Source organism: Anarrhichthys ocellatus, unplaced genomic scaffold (assembly GCF_004355925.1).
Source record: "Anarrhichthys ocellatus isolate YVR2014 unplaced genomic scaffold, GSC_Weel_1.0 scaffold47, whole genome shotgun sequence".
Classification (NCBI taxonomy): domain Eukaryota; kingdom Metazoa; phylum Chordata; class Actinopteri; order Perciformes; family Anarhichadidae; genus Anarrhichthys; species Anarrhichthys ocellatus.
The window spans coordinates 1626678-1644089 of NW_022280077.1; the positions used below are offsets into that span (position 1 = coordinate 1626678).

A 17412-nucleotide genomic window follows, 5' to 3' on the forward strand; every position below is an offset into this window, starting at 1 on the left:
GCCTACCAACTTTCTCGATCTTAAATGATCTGAAAGTAGAAATATAACTTACATGAAGCTCTGTTAGTGAATTCAACCTTATATTTCCAACCCTGTTTGTTGGTATTTGGCTCAAGCTGCCAAAATTCTAAATCAAACAATGTATATACTTGGTTAATACATCATATACACAGTTTGATAAGTAAAACTGTCAGTACAAAATGCACAATCAGGAAACTTTACTGTAAATATTGTGTTCTTGTTGTTGCTCAGTTTTAATGTGGTGTTATGCTACAAATAGGTCGTCCTTTAGGATTACAAAGCTTATTTTACCAATTTACCCTCTTTATGTCCTTCCAAATGTTTTCAGAAGAAGGTAACAATCCTTTGTGTCACATTAATCACATTGAGCAGAGTAGGCCATGCACAAAATATGCTGTGGTCTCCTTATAGAGTGGTGCAGGGATGACATATTTTTGAAGGCCAACCCTGTAAGTTAGCGCCGCACTGGTTCCCACGACAAAAAGCCAATTGGATTTTTCCATTTGATTTTGGATTATTGCAGAAAATAAGCTCCGTGGCAAACACATTATACTTGTTGTTTTGTCCAGATAATCTTCACAAATGAACAACGCTTTTATGATTTTTGAGGTTCGTGAATGCGATCGGCAGATGTAAAAAGCTAACGGGCTATAGACAAACTACACCACTGCATGAGCGCGAGTTACACAACAAGGCTGTGATGACGTTGTGTTCTCATTTAGCCTTTTGTTAGCAAAGTCCTTTTTTAAGACACTTAACAGCTTCACACTGTTGTGCATATTTATATTTGTGTGTGTGTGTGTGTGTGTGTGTGTGTGTGTGTGTGTGTGTGTGGATTAGGACTGAGTTTCCAACACCATAAATGCTGACCTTGATGTCACATGTTGAAGAGAAGGAGGTGACATGGGAAAACTGGGTATTGAAGTGCCGCCACAGGCCAATGAAGTGGAGCATGACATCATCACAGTAATATCAGTGTGACGCACGTCACTGTGGTTCATTAACATTCTCTTCGTTCCAAATGCTTTCTCGTGAGAGAAAACAGCTCTGCAGCTCGCCCAGTGCACACTGTGACAGACTCCGCCACACAGCAACCCCCCACAGGATAAGCTGGTTTAGAAAAATTAATGGGTGGATGGTTGGTGCTTTGGAGTAATTAAACAGGACTAACAAGGGAACTGTGTCTGCTTTCTTCAACAGTGTATCTTCGGAATCCAAACGATTAATTATGCCACTTGACTTGAATCAGGAAAATACAAAGATCATGGCTTCGTATTTCACGTCATGACTAAACCTAAGACAGCTGATATTGATTGGTATTGAACCATAACTGGCTTCTTATAGTTCAGCAAGGAAACCACTACATCATACGTTATGGTGACCTTCTATGATCAATGTCTCCCTCTAACGTACAGAAATAATACTTCAATAAGAGAACAGTTCTGGCTACCAAAATAGTTGATCCTGTACTGTTGATATATTTGTGTAAAAAGAAACCTCATTTAAAATAGTGATAAAAATGCTAATTGCATTAAAAAAAGTACATATTCTGTATCACCCTGTCGACACTGGTCAGAGCCTGCATGTGGTTGTCCATTTCTTGTTCTATACTTCCATCTGGTGGTGCTAATAAGAAACACAAAAGCAAAGGTAAATGTTCTTTCTGGGTGTCACTAGCTGAGTCCGACTGTAAGAGGGGAACTTTAAATGGATTATGATCCACATGCCATGTTTGGTTATACTGAAGTTGCTTTGAGAGGGATATCTTTTGGGGCTAGTACCTATAGGCTTAAACTATTTTCAGATTGAGGGTAAGAAACGCAAATGTTTGCTGAACCCCACAATGAACGTTTCCTTGATATTATTTAGGAACGTTTTCTTAATGTTCCAAGGTTGTTCGCTTTTGGGGAAAAAAGAATACAGCTTGCATGACGTTGTTTTTCGAATGTTCGTTCACAGACCGTGACTCACCAACAAAACAACTTGCTTCCTTAAAGCTACCACAAGGAACTTTTATTTGAGCTAATTGTGGTGGTCCCTGTGGACGGAAATGTTAGTGTTTCCAAACACCAGAGTCCCTTTAGAAAACCTATCATTTACTGCAGTTGGGTCTGACAGTCTGCCCCGCTCAGACCTGGTTCACCAAGGTACTCTTGTGCACTGCATTTTGCCATACATGTCAGTGTAAATGCACTCATGCACTCAAAATAGCAGTTCTAGTGTGGATCTGTATGGAATCATGATGCTGACAATGCTTACCAAATGTAATTAAATTTATATTTTCTGAATTGAATAATACATTAAAAAAATGGTACAACTTCAATTTATGTAAAGATTTTTACAGTCAAACTACATACAGATGAAAACGAATTAAAATATAATTAAGACTGAATATGGACAGGAGGAACAACTCAAGTAACCAATAAACCATTTTCAATATGTGCAAAACACTTAAAATAAAACGTGAACCTTGTTATGTGAGCGCATTTCAGTATTTCAGTAGTGCATAGCCCCAAACCAATATTCAATTTAATAAGCACCGACAAGTTGACACAGAATACGCCTGAAGCTTTTAGGGCCACTGCACTTTTGTGGCCCTGGGGCCTGCACTTCCTGGTTGGTAAACACGTTTGTGTCCCGTTTATCTTTGAGGTTCTTCTGCCCCCTGGTGGTCAGAAGAGGACAACTTCTTAAACTAAATGCTTGAGTCTAGTGGCAGACAAAGGCCACCCACGATAGGCCTACTAATGTCCAAAGGGTGGCGACACGGCTCCTAAACAGTCAGCAACACACAGACGGAGAAGAAGAAGAAAAAAAAAGTCAGGAATGTGAAATCCAGTCCGGAGTTTCCAGCCCACTCAGCGTTTCTCAAGTTTCACACCGACTCGTGCTCCTCGCTGCTCTGCTTTGTGTTGTCAGGCAGAAAGACACACGAGCCAGGGTGGCGCGTGTCGGGATTCACATTCACGCTATCAGCGACAAGAATTAGCTAAACAACATATAGTCTTTGTTGTTGTCTATTTTAAAGTAGTTATTTATACATTTTGCTACAATGTCGGTGGGTGTGGAGTCTGGATTCTCGAGCGAGGAGGTGTTAAACAGCCGCTTCCCTCTCCATCGGGCGTGCAGGGATGGAGACGTCGGTGCCTTGTGCGCCCTGCTTCAGGGCACCTCAAACCCGGCTGACCTCTCGGTGGAGGACACCTTCTACGGCTGGACGCCTGTTCACTGGGCCGCGCATTTCGGAAAGGTTAGCTCAGTCGCTAGCTGTGGGTATTTAGCGGGACACGATTTCCCGAAATGAATGGTGGCCAGATTGAGCGCCATCAGTCTCCGACATGATCCTCGTCTCGACCATTTTCTCATGTTCCCTCCTCCGTTAACGGTTAATGTTAGCCGTTGGGACCGACAAGCAGCCATCGTTAACTGGTGGCGGACAATGGACCATAAAGGTTACATTTGATACTGTTCTCTAGCTAACGTCAACGGATGTTAACATAAACGGTACAATTATACATTTTAGGTAAAATAACGCTTTCAATATAGTTAAATCATGTTAATGTTCCGCGAGTAAAAACCTCACGTCGAGCGGGAACCATTTTAACAGTAAGTTAGATGAGAGGTGGACAAAGGAACAATAACAAAATAAAGCTAGTTTATTCAGCTAACGTTAGCTTAACTTACACTAATTAATTTAAACGTCACTGACATTAATAAACACTTAACGTTAAATAATTTAAAACTAGGCGATAATGTGAGCATAAAACTGTACCAATGACTATTCATCTTCTGAAATAATTGTCTAAAGTTATATTTATAACATGTGGTGTACTTGCAACTCAACTTTCCTCCTGAAGAAACACACATAGTTAGGCTAAGATTTGTTTTACACTAACTAAGGTACACTTTAGAAAGGGAGGGCCTACAGTTTGCATAGAAGTTGGATGCATGCCCACAGCAATGTGTACTCAGGCAAGGCAATAGTGTTGCATTTTTTTTGCCTCTAAGCAGCTACTGTAGTCCACTTGTCTATACCTGCCCAATGGCTTCCTGGAAAGCGAGGAATGAATTAACCACTGCGCATGCCTTTTGTTATCCGTCTGACTTTCCCATGCGCTGCCCTTCTTGTGTCTCCACAGCTGGAGTGTGTGATGCGTCTGGTTCAGGTGGGCTGTGGCGTGAATGCGATGACCTCCAGGTTTGCACAGACGCCCATTCACATTGCTGCCTTTGGGGGCCACCCTGAGTGCTTGTTATGGCTACTCCAAGCTGGTGCAGATATTAACAGACAGGTACGACATCGTGATGCACACTAAAACACATGTCTGCATGCTGTACACCGGGGGATTTCAACTGTACAAGCAAAGCAGCACATTACAAAGAGACAGTAAACTACATGTGACTCAACATTTAAGAAACGTAAAAAACCACAGCAACCCCAAAACACCTCAAAAGTATACAGGCGGAGGTACACATGCGTGAGATAAAAGACTAGTGCAGTGTGAGAGGTTGAACTCTGACTGATCCCATTAAGAAAAGATCACTCTAAAGTGGGGTCACGACCCTGTAGCAATCTACTGTTGCTATTTAAGTCTCAACCAGATTTTTTTTTTTTCCATGTTATGGTCATCTCATTTTCTGAGACTGTATTTGTTCTCAGACCGTCGTGTGTTTTACTCGTCACTCTTTATTTTTAGTCTTTGTTCCGCCTTCCATGCAGCCTCATGCACAGGGCTGTATTTTAAGCTCCGCTGCACTGCTGAGAGAAATCAGATTAGTAGGTCACGGATTACATAACAGTTGTCGTCATCATGAAACGCATTTCTTTCAGTTGGCTTTGAATTTTCTCAGCACAATTTAAAATAAACTACAATTTGTGACCTTCTCTCTTAGATTTTTAATATTTCTGCAGTATTTAAGCTCCTCCCACATTACATTGTGGTTTGAAAAAGCCTTCTGGTGTATGTGGTTTTTCCCCTCCCTCTCTCTTCCATCGGGACTCCTACTAATGTGTAACTGTAAATATGTGTGGGTGGTGGTGTAGAGTTACGCCCTGTTACACCTCTGTTTTTTTAACTGTAAATAGAGACAAAAGGCAGTTAGGGAGGGTATATAATCAAAACAATACTCGCACAAACATATTTTTGTATCTAAAACAGTGTTTGGCTCCTTACCACTGTTCTTGTGCACAATAACAGTCATGCTTTTTTTATGTGCAACTGCTTTCTTTTGTCATCGCTCAGGACTATGTGGGCGAGTCGCCCATCCACAAGGCTGCTCGTGCGGGCAGTCTGGAGTGTATCAACGCTCTCTTGATTCAGGGAGCGAAAGCTGAGTAAGTCCTGTGATCAGATCTGTGTCTTCATTTCTTTTCCTCTGTACTATCCCAACATCTGAGTTCCACCTTTGCAAGGGACCGCCACCAAATCAGAGCAGGGACAGCATTTAAATGTAGCATTTAAATGCAGAGGATCGGCAAATTAACTTTACAGATTTGAACGTTAGATTGTACATGTTAACAATTTTATGAAACATGCAAATAGAAGAAGTTGGAGCTCTACATTTGGATACTTAGCATTTAATAGAGCAGCTTCCTCCTGGCTAACTTCAGACTGTACAGTATACACAACTGTGAAACAGTGCTGGGCATATTTTTAACATTTCAACATAACTTTCAAGAGAAGTACAGACTTAAGTCTTTTTATGATCCTTACAATAAAACACCATGTCCCGTTAATGCGTGATCAATTCTGGTGTTTAAATTGTACACCAAAGAATTGTGCTTTTAGTTATTGATTGTATTCAGTTTATTAAATAGCTGGGAATTGTAATTTAGGATTAGACTTTTAGTTGGCTTGACATGTTGTCGTTGTTGCACAATGCTAAAGTTCACATGACATAATAGTGATGATTCTTTAGTCCAGCTTAAAGACAGTTTGATCACGACAGACATTATATGAGAATATTAACAGAATTGGTGGCGCTCCCTTGAAAACGTTACACATTTTGTTATTCCTTGAAATTGTTGTTTATCGTTGCAACAATTCGCATTAAGTTGACCTCTTTGTGTAATAATATTGGCAAATACATGTTAAGTTCATAGGAATTAAGTACCGTTCATTCATATTCAGCACACACTTTCAAATTATATTTGTGATTTCAGGAATAGTTGTTGAATAAAAGTAGATAATTACCTCAGCACAGTGCCTTTATTAGGTACCAGCTTTGTAAATCCAGCACAGTTATTACGTGTACAAGAGGACAACTTAATGTAAAGATTGATGAACTGTTCTTAGTATAGTAAGCCATATTGCATGATATCTGTTAAACTTAGTGTGATTTTTCTTTTAATATTTGTTTTGGTTACTGTCTTACATATACAGCTTGACTGGATGACCAAATGCACATTGCTTCTTTTTCTGAAGCTTTAACCTTTAGTATGAAAAGGCTATGGTTCTGTTGCATAGAATGAAAATGCATCAATCAAACATAATTGGTTGCAAACCTAATATTTTAGGAAACTGCTAAATACATGAACTAGATTATCAGACAGTCAATTTCCATTATGTATGTAACCAGCCACCGTGTTTCTTACTGGTATTTTAGGAAGTGGCTATATAACTTACATAAATGTAGTACTTAGCCACACCTTCTTTGTTGGCAGCTCCTTGTGTGCTTTTTCGTTTACTAGGATACATTGTTGTTGGTGCACTCGCCACATTAACAAAAGCAGAAGAGACACAACCCGTCTTTCTTGTTTTCTTAAATTCAGATGTCAGACCTGTAGGGAAACTAAACAATCACAAATGATTGTTACTTTTTGTGTTGCCTTTCACGTCTTAACTCGTAGGTCCTGTACAGTCAACTCAATGGACTTTTAATTGACCTACTGCTGGATGTAAACATTACTTTTGAGCTGCTTGTTACTCATACTCTTTCAAAGTTTCATAAATCAATTCTTTGGCTAGAGTAATATCTTCTATTCTAAGAAGCTGACATTAAATGTTGCAGCATAATTTAAATGAAAGATTCATATTTAAATGAGCCATTTAGTCTTTCTCAGCTCAACTATTGTTTTACTTGCGGTTTCTTTTTTTTGCAACAAGCTGTACGCCTTTCTTCTTCTGATGATTGACTCGAGAGACCCAAAACAACCAGGGGGTTTACACATGCTCAGTTCATTGTGTGTAGAGAAAATTATCTTTATGTAGTCTTTTTAAATCCAGCAAATGATGTCAGTGAAAAAATGTCATCATATTTACCAGAGTGAAATATTGGAACGAGGATAATCATTGAATGACGTTTGAAACTAGTTCGGCTGACTTTCGGCATCCAGTTACCTCTGGCTCCAGTAAGGAATGCTAACATGAAACAAGTATCACCGTGTTCTGTTCATTGGACTCCATGGCCCCAGGTACATAAAACACAAAGAAGAAACACATGAACTGTAAGTAGTTCTACCTTTTCATGCAGGTTAGTTGATCCTGACAGCTGAGGCACTTTTATTTGTGTTAGTCTGACTGTTAACCAATGTGATTTGGTTTGTACTCATTTTCCACAAAACTCCTGGTTGATTTGCCTGTTTAAACAAGTTAATGTGTTCATGTAGGCATATATATATATATATATGTAATAAATGCCTCAGTTCTTATTGAGGTAATGTGCATTTGGTTATCAGCTGAAAAGTAATATTCATGATAAAAATGATGAGTGATTTTTTTTTTTCCCTCCTACAGATTATAGATTATGCATTTAGTTCAGTTTATTATCAGGTTATTTCTTTTAATTTATGACCCAGAAATGTATAGAGGCACAACTTGGAGGGGAAATAAGGCACACTGGGTGGAAATGAGGCTCATGACAAAATAACTTTAGACTAACTTCAAAATGTATTTGTGTCAAATGTCTGTTACCAAGAAAGTTAAAATTTCTCATTCATATTTTTGAAGCGTTCTAATTTTAAAACACAAAGAAGAATCAAAGCCAAACAGAAGTTGAACGCTAAATAGCACTGAAACTAAAAAGAAAAATATTTAAATTAAAATGGAACATAAAATTCCAGAAACGATATGCCATTTGACTTAATAGATTAGATTCTGTGTATAAATTGACATATTCATAGTCAATCAAAATCATAAATGCTGGTCTAGTTACAATCTTTTTCATATTGTATTTTTAGTAGTAGTGCAACACGATTGCAGAAAATTCAGTATGTAGTTAATGTATAAAGTTAATAATATAATAGTATTTCAACAAGACATTACAGTTGCATTGATACTATCCTGTAAATAACCCATCACTATTTATGAATGTCCGTTTTAATGGTAACATGTTGTGGATACCTACATGCTCTCAACCATCTCTTAAGATCTCTCGTCTGTTTGCTGATCGCACGTTTCATTTTTGGAGACCGCTTGACAATGTCTCACATCTAAGAACAACTGTGTACAGTGTAGTGAAGCCAGGTACACGTCTGGTTCTCTATATGGAAATCGGAGCATATTAACAGTTAGCATCGCACTGCATCCCTCGACATAAAGCCAACAGGATTTTGGGATTATTACAGAAAATAAGCTCTGGGCTGTAAACTATCTCCACCACACCGCGGTAGTACGGCTTCACCATCAACACCACTAAGCTGAAAGCGGACCAGGGTCGGCTGTGATGATGCTTAGATGTCTCGCAGTAAGTGCAAAGGTGCCAACCCATTTCCGGGTTTTCCAGACTCATTGCTCCAGCACTCTGTTGGGAATTACGAGCATATTTATATCCTCCATGCAACTCTCAATATGGAGTAGACTGCTAACGATGCTGACAGCGCTATCATTGCAAAACAATTGTACCGGGGGAAACCTAGTAGAGAGACTCAATGCACTAAAACGCATGCGCAGCAGGTGCAGCTATGTAAGCAAAGCACATAGAGAGGGAGAGCAACTTTACTCTCTTCTCAGGTAGCCATTACTCCACTATATCTTTACATTACACACAGTTGTTTGCTGCTATAGTGATGCTCTGAATCCCGTATATAGAACCTATTAACGGAGTCTGTTTTGTCCAGTATTTCAGTAGAGTAACTCCAGTGAAGTACTCCCATTTGTAGTTCTTAATCCACTGCGTGGAGTTTAACAATATCTTTATTGAAACTTGCATAGCCATCCATAATACACTCAACAGGTTTAAAATTTAAAAATCAATACAAAAAAATCCTCAAAATTCAACCTTCAACAATGATGCTACTTACTTATTGCTTTGCACGAACATCAATAGTAGGGCCACTGAACTTTGTGTCAGTAACTTGTTAGTCCTTGCTGTTATCACAGATGTTTCCTGCTGGAAACCTTCTTTGCTAACCTCTCACCTTGTTAAGCTCTTTTTTTTTTTTAAAGAGCCTTCATCTTCTGATCAAACGCTTTGCATCACACATCTTGTGTTGCTCTTGAGTTCACCTCAAAGATTGCAGCTGGCCCTCTGGTCGGCTCCTTCGTGAGAGGAGATAATTAACTTGTCGGTGATCTTTCCTCCTGAACTGTATGCGCGGAATGTGTTTTACAACACTTTGCAGCTGTTACTTTTCCTCTTTGCACTGGCATAGTCAGCCTTTTGCTTGTTGAAGAGAGGGGGAGGGGGGGGGATACACAGGAGAAACCGCACTAAATGGATCCATCTCTGATTCATTAGGCAGAATTGCCATTCAGAGAGCTCTCTCACCATCTGCTCCACCACTGGTCCAACGCACTCAGTCTGCTAAATGGCTTCTGTAAAGAGCCGACTGTGGTTCCCGAGCACCATGAAACCTCGAGGCCACAGATGATCATTAATCGCCCAGTAGCTCCTGATGGTTGACTTCCGGTTTGAGTCAGGGGCCCCGATACCTCAGTCTGGTGTTGTCTATAAAATATTTGGATGCATTTTAATGTCCAAAATATGAATTAAAGCTTTCACCCTCAGAGGCTTTTATCCATTTTCATGAAATGTTGTCTTCAAAGAACAGTATACGAGATCAACTGGAACTTGGGGTTTTTAACATACCAGTAGTATGGTGGATGGATTTATTTCCCTGTTCCCTAAAGCCCATCTACCTCTACACCGATGCAACAATTCATATTTACACATTTTCCTTGCACATGCCTGCACTGGAGAGAGTCCTGGTTCCGGTCGAAGGGATACATGTATTTGAATGACAGAAGAGGAAAGTACGCTCATCATCCTCGTGTGTTGCTTATCTTTGTCCCATTACAAAGTGAGAAGACGTTTCCATTGGGACAGCAAGTATTACATCGGTATGCCCGGAACAGTCTCGTCTTCTTACCCTGCCTTGAAGAAACTGCTCTCACTTGCTCACTTCCCCTTGTCGGCTCTCCATTTAATCCCAATTACCCAAAGTACTTCAATATCCTCGGCCTTTGCGTCTTAATTAAAAGGTACAACAGAAGACCTAACATGAAGAAAGGTTTTCCTAAACAAAACATAATATAATTCAAAATCCATTTCTCTCAAAGGGACAAAATTAGCTTAACTTTACCTGTAAAACATAGAAAAGAAGTAACCTTTTTCTAATTTCTAACATGTGTCGTCATTAAAAAGAGTGTTATCGTTTGTCATGAGCCTCAGAGTGCTACGGTGGTCCATTAGCTAGCAGCAGACAGGAATGTGTTACGAGGCGGCCGGTGTTGAGAGTAATGCAGAGAGTGTAGAGCAGCAGAGCTAGACGGGTTAGATGTGCACACCATCATGTACTGAACTGTGTAATGCTAACAATCATCCTGTTGCCATGGTTATTCACTGTCATTTCACTGTATCAAATATTATCACCTCATACACAGAAATGTTTTCTTTTGTATGTCACAGTATTAACCCTATACAATACCACAGTCTGTTCTGATCTTCTGTCACCTTTTCCTTTTATGAAAGTGACAAGTTTTCAAAAAAAAGTTTTCTACACTGAAACAGAACCATACGTCTTAATGTTTTGCAGCCATTGAATTGGAAATGACTTGGTTTTTTCAAGTAATCCTAGAAAGGGGAAGAATAGACACTGCTGAGTCTGCCCCGTTCCCTGGGATAGCCGCACTGTTGTGGCATTGAGTGTTCTCACTATCGCTTCCTATCTACACACTGGCAAACTGTTGAGGTATTTCTTGCGGTGATTGGTTTTAATGCTAGGTTTTTATGACTTAAAACTAAAGTTTTAGACCTGCATGCTTTGCTTATTATCCATGATTGTTCCTGTATCTAGCCTTTTTTGTTATGATTTTATGATTTTTTGTTTTTTATTTTGTGAACTAACCATAGGAGCCCTTAATATGGACAGGTTTTAATCACGTGAGTCCCATGTCAACATGTAGCATGATAATAGGTTGCCTCTGGAGGGTTAGAAGATAGCTAGAGAAGACACATTGTGTGCTTAGGACGGGAAAGCAAAGCATACCAGGCATTATCAAAGAATTAACGCTTCCTTTTTCAATTTCCATATCAAAACTGGGTTAACTAGTACTGTTATCCATCTTTTGGATCAGTGCTGACTGTAGATGTCAGGTCTCACTAAAGGAATACTGTGAACAACAGGGATTTATTCAGGAGACAAAATAGTTTAGAATTTCCATCTAATTTGAGGAGAATCTGAGTTTACCGAACACCCAGCTTTTGTTTTTGTGGATCCAAAACATAAATAAATGTCTTAACATCTGCTGTTGTAAGGCTACAGCACATGAAACCATCCTTGCTTCTTTTTGATACAACTTTAAAACAAGTCTGGGATAAGCCCAGAACTATGTGGGAGTTTCTATGAGAGCTTTGTCAGAGATCGTATACTCCCTAAATTCCTAAAATTCTTTTAAACTTGAAACTAAACAGAAAGCCAGAGATGGGAGGTTTGGCTCCAGAGGCTGCAGAGTTAAGAACCGGACTTCCTCTGGACAAGTATTGACATGTACTTTGTGTAGCATTTAAAAAGGAAAGAATTACATTAAATATAATGTATCTGATTATTGCTTAAAGGATAAGATAATGCTGTAAATTCCTTAAAATCGTCCATACTGATTTGCTCAGTCAACTTTTTCTGTTCAAAGAAATATATATATTTATGTTTTTATCGTACTTGGTTGTTGAATTGACTTTAAAAAAAGTTTCGCCATTTAGAAAAAATCTTTCTTGGAGTGAGACCGATCCATCTACCTTACCATAACATGATGTTTCTGACATAAATTTAATCTTTCAGGAAAAATCCTTTGGAAGCGTTAATTTTGAAGGGGACGGGTAATGTGCAACAAGTTATTGTGTGATTTTAATTTTCCTTGTTTTTTCATTCTTAAATTCTTTATCAAATGTTTGTAATGTGCACTAGCTCTTGAACTGTTTAGATAAATTAGCAGAGAAAGAAGAAATTAGAAACCAAATGAATGAGCAAACAGCGTACTTTGAATTCATTCATTGTGTGGAAGTCAATGTCACTTAGTTTTCAGTCAACAGTAGAGTTAAATAACATAGAATACAGTGTTTATAGAAGTAGAGTTTAATCACGGATGGATGTAACCGATCCTCTGTACAATGATATGTATACAGAACACACTGCCGATGGTAAAGCTTTCATGGTTTCTGTCACGTTTTTAATAGTAAATATAAGCTTGGATGTGGGCCAGAGTCCCAATTCTTTGACAAAGACTATTTGCTTGGAGAACTCATTTTTGCAGTTCGATGACATTTAGACACCGAACAAGTGCAGCATTGTTGTGTAATTGGCCGTTTGGAGAGGAGAGAAATTCTCATCATTAAGCAAAAAGGCCTCTCCGGGTCGGAGGAGGACATTTGTTCCTCCACAATCATTTCTCATCAGCAGGACACAATGTAATGTGTTGTATCTGGCAATATATTCACTAATTAACTGCAGCAACAACACACTGATAAACATATACAAGACGAGTTTATCCTTAATTAAATTAGTGTTATTCACATTAATAAGACGGAATAGGGTTTTATTTTCCAGTGAAATTGCTTCCATACTCAATGTCTGGATATTGAAAACCTATGAAATACTGTTTGCTCATTCATTATTGAACTCTGAAAATAATCTCAGACCTGCTGTGCCCGGATATGATTGACACAACTGTATGTAGTGCAAAGACTCTTAAGTTTAACAATGAATGGCGGTACCAACGCCTCTAGAGTAGCTTTTCATCCTCTTGTTCATCTCTCTTGAGACGAGATAACGACTGCGCCTCTACAGCTTCACCTTCCCGCCAGAGGATTCCTGGATTTCTACTGGCTGAAGGTTGTAGTCTGCCTTCTGTGATTTGTCCTCTGAAGATACAACTTGCATACCCGCCTTCCTTCGGATGATCACCTTGTACTTGTCTTGGAAGAATTCTACAATCTTGCTTTGCACCGTCTCTTGTCACCGCTCTGTTCTCCGGACTACAACTTGTCGCCGCTCTTTTGGTTTACGTTCTGCATCTTTACATTTGGCACATGGCTAAATAGTTTGCTGGAGTCTGGATGCGGCTTTTCAGAAATCCTTGAGCAGTATCAGCGGTGGAAATGTGAGAAGACGGCGGCCTTTCACCCCTTTGCCAAAAAAAAAGAGAGAAAATCCTCCTTGATGTCACATTTCTCCTGCAGATGAGAAGAAGCTCCTCCTCTTGGATTCAACCATCATTTGATAGAAACGTCTTAGTCATCTTGTCCCGTTGCATCAGGTTTTCCTCAGAATAAACAGGTGCACACCTACAGTTGTCCTAATCATGTCCTCTTGCAGCAGACATGTTTCCCTAATTATTTGGAAACTTTGTCAAGATTCAAGTTCTATGGAAGAAGCCAATGATCCAAACGGATCAGTCGTCATCTCATGAGGATGACGAATATGATGTGAGCGGGTAGAGCAGCACAGGCTATTTCTATACATCTATGTGTCTGTCTGCGTGCGTGCGTGCGTGTGTGTGTGAGAGTGAATACTTGCTTAATGAGTGTGTATGTGTGTGGGCGCTTGAGCGTGTCTTATTCTGTTTGTGTTTTTATTTGTGTAACTCAAGCGTACAGTGAGTGTCCCTAACACTCGCCCTTCTCGTTGTGCAGCATGAGGAATGCCAGTGGGCTGACTGCTGCTGACTTGGCCCACGCCCAGGGATTCCAGGAGTGCGCAGAGATTCTCTCCAATGCCCAGAACTTCCAACAAAACATGGCCCAGTCCCATAACGGGTCTTTTCTGAATGGCATGACCCAGAACGGGGGCCACCACGCTCGTCCCACCATCCAGGGACGCAGCTTCTCGAACGGCATGCCCAACAGAAAGAGGTCGTTCGACGGCATGGAAGCGAACCCGGTGAAGAAGGTGAAACCCAACGGTAGGTCACTGAGCTCGTCAAATCTGTTTAGTTGCGGTTAGACTTTTTCTTTTTTTTTTTCTTTTTTTTTCAGGGTTTCTTTGAAAGGAAAAGGCGCATCAGCATGCTCCAGCTGGAACAACTTTTATTAGTTTAGACTGCTGCACATGCAGTCATGCTTAATACAAATACAAGACGTGTGGGGTCTGTGTGTGTCGGCCTTCATGGAAAAATGGAGGACCAACATAAACTGTACTCTATTTGTAGACTTTAAACAAACTTTATTTTAGCTTCAGGCATCACCTGTAGGTGGTTTTCTGTTATTAAACAACTGTAAAGGAACAATGAGGCTTCTGATTGGCTTTCTCAACTGACAGTGCTGCAGTAGAGTGGGCTTGAAGTTCAGAACCATAATATAAAGTGGATGACAAGATACTTAAAAAAAGGGATTCATGGCGAATTGGAGATTTGACTGAATGATTCAAATTCAAAAATCCAGTATCGTATTAATTGTAAAAGCAGCACACCATGGCCTAATGTTTCTGTCATGTTTGACGTTCTTAGCTTTCCGTTTGTCTGCATCTTGTTCTCGTAGGTCTGGGCTTGCCACCAGAGTTTCTTAATGGGAATGGGCCACGCGGCGGCGGACAGGCCCAGATGGAGAGCACGAACATGGAGTTGGCGGCGACCGTAACCTCAGGTGGGCCAGGACCCTTTGCATTTGGGCTGAGTGGGTTTGCGCCACCACAAGGGCCGGGGCTCACGGATCAGTGTGAGGACCAGGGGGCACGAGGCCGGTCTGGCTCTGCCACTAAAGAGCTGGAGGTCATCACTGTGGCATCGATGCAGACCCCGTGTCGCTGCACCAACTCTTATGCCTACCTGTAGAGGCCACATGCTAATGTTCCCCTTTTGTGCAGTATATCTTTTTGGTATTGTCTGGCTATTTTTGCACAACACGTGCATAAAGGAGTGCATTTGTTTTGATTTTGTGGTAAGCTACATTTAAAAGATGTATAGCCGTGTGTGTGTGTTCTGTATTTTCTACATTTCCATGTTCCTAGTTCTACTCGGATGGTTAAAGATATTGAGATTTCTTTGTTATACAGCTATATTTAACACATCCGTCCAGATATACAGATTATTGTTGTAATGATTTTATTCAGTAGATTTATGATAGAAGGATGAGTTTTGTTTTGCACAATTATATAGCAGCATCCCAGAAAACTCAAAGTTATTGGCATCCCCTCGACACGGCCGGGCCACCAGTGCAAATGGACATAAGTCAGGGTCGTCTTTATTGCTTGTCATATTGTGCATTGTTGCATAATAGCATGAAGGTGAACTTCATTGGTCATGAAGATGTTTCCATTGTGCTGGGAACGTCTGACTTTCATCCTGAATAGGTTAGAAAAATAGTTTCTTTGCAATTCTATCAGAGAAAAGAGTATATACGTGGGAGATTTTATCTAAATGTTGATTGGATGGTTTCCTTTAGTTACATGTTTCCCCCCAAGTTGAGTTTATTCGAGTATAGTTGGATTTTAAATAAAGCTCAATTGGCGATGACATTTCTATAAAATATATAATATTAATATACACAGAGGAAATGTCTTCTGACGTTAACCGTTACCACACATTAGTTGACGCTGTTTTGTATTCAATACTTGCCTTATGCCAAAGCATATCCCAACATGAATGTAGCTTGTAAAGTATAAACGATTCACTGCAGCTTTTTGTTGTGTTTTTTTAGGTGTCATGTACTCGGACATAGTGCTCCATGGGCTTGAATTTTGCTTATTTCTCTTTTTTTTCTCTGCTTATTTGATGCTCAAAGTATGGTGACTGTTTACTGTAAGCAAAGGGGGGGTTTTTTCAGGCAACTAGCAGGGCTGTGCAGATCTGTAGGTTGCATAATACCCAATCTGATTTTAGAAATTGGTAATTGGCCATTTTACAATCAGTAGTTACTTTTAAACGGTACTGCTCAAGAAAATTTGCATGTATTCGCAAAAAAGCCTTATTTCTCGAGCTGTGTTGAATAGTCGAACAGTAACTTAATGTACAATATTCAACTTTTATAGATACTGGTTACGGAGATTCTGTGTTCTTTCTGTATTTTGTAGAACAAGTTCATGTTAGTTGGTTTCTGTTTACTTTGCCCTACATGGTGGAACGTTTGAGTGTGTTGTCATTCAGTTTGGAACATACAATGCTTAGTACTGAGCAGGTTTAGCTTTGTACCTGATTGTGTGAAATCATTAAATGTTGATTCATTTTATACATGTGACTGGTGGACGTTTGTTTTCTTGATGTATTCTCGTGCATCTGTCAAGTCCTGTTCTTATGGTATTTTTGCTGAATTATTTTCAGATTAATGCAAAGGAAGACTTATGAATATATACATGAAAGTAATTGCACTAAACTTTAAATAGTGTCTGCTCATTATGTTGGGTTTTGGATTATGGCATGCCAACGCGTCTGAAAGTTTTAAGGTTTTCTTCACTTGATGCAGGAGCTTAAACACTGCGGTGGAGACAGAACTAGGTCAGTGTCATACAGCAGTGACTGTATGACACAGATCAGGATGTGACCTATTTAAAACAGGAGGTCAGAACTTGGCTCTGGAATGTACATGGCAATTTATTGATCAACTTTTTGTGAAAGCAAAAGGTATTCTTCTCTAGTGTGTTGACATTCAGTCCAATGTTTATTTTTCTTAAGTTTCCCCCCCCCCCTGCCTCTCTTTCCATATTTATAGAAAAGGGAATATTGTCACAAATCAATATATGCCCTTTGACATTTTTTCTCATTTTCAGTGGCAGGTGAGGATATTTCCTCAAATGGCCACAATCAACTGGAGCTTCCATTTGGGTGTTACCCAGAAATCCTCCACGGCCAACTCTCCTACAGCGACTCATCTGAGAACAACGGCGGCGCAGGCAGCCAGGTGGAGCACCAGAAGTCTGTGAAAGCAGAGCAGCTGTATGACCATGCCTTCTTCACAACCATGCTCCTCTACCATGGATCCTAAAGGGCAGAAGATCTCATTGACAGGCTGTCCTTTTTACCTGAA

At 39.8% G+C, this 17412-nt stretch overlaps 1 protein-coding gene across 1 annotated transcript; it reads left to right on the top strand.

The window, feature by feature from the left end:
* The first annotated feature begins 2905 nt into the window (after positions 1-2905).
* Positions 2906-17406, top strand: ankrd10b (ankyrin repeat domain 10b). Its single transcript, XM_031869542.1, has 6 exons — positions 2906-3271; positions 4161-4313; positions 5265-5356; positions 14089-14357; positions 14932-15036; positions 17156-17406. Exons 1-6 carry the CDS (start codon positions 3074-3076, stop codon positions 17368-17370), a joined length of 1032 nt encoding a protein of 343 aa, XP_031725402.1. The 5' UTR covers positions 2906-3073; the 3' UTR covers positions 17371-17406.
* The last annotated feature ends 6 nt before the right edge of the window (positions 17407-17412 follow it).

What these genes read in the sequence shown, in the direction of transcription:
- ankrd10b (XM_031869542.1), top strand. Translation starts at nt 3,074, where the DNA reads ATGTCGGTGGGTGTGGAGTCTGGATTCTCGAGCGAGGAGGTGTTAAAC. An exon ending in ATTCAGGGAGCGAAAGCTGA is followed by an intron (nt 5,357 to 14,088) that starts GTAAGTCCTGTG and finishes CTCGTTGTGCAG; the next exon opens with CATGAGGAATGCCAGTGGGC. An exon ending in GGCGGCGACCGTAACCTCAG is followed by an intron (nt 15,037 to 17,155) that starts GTGGGCCAGGAC and finishes TCTCATTTTCAG; the next exon opens with TGGCAGGTGAGGATATTTCC.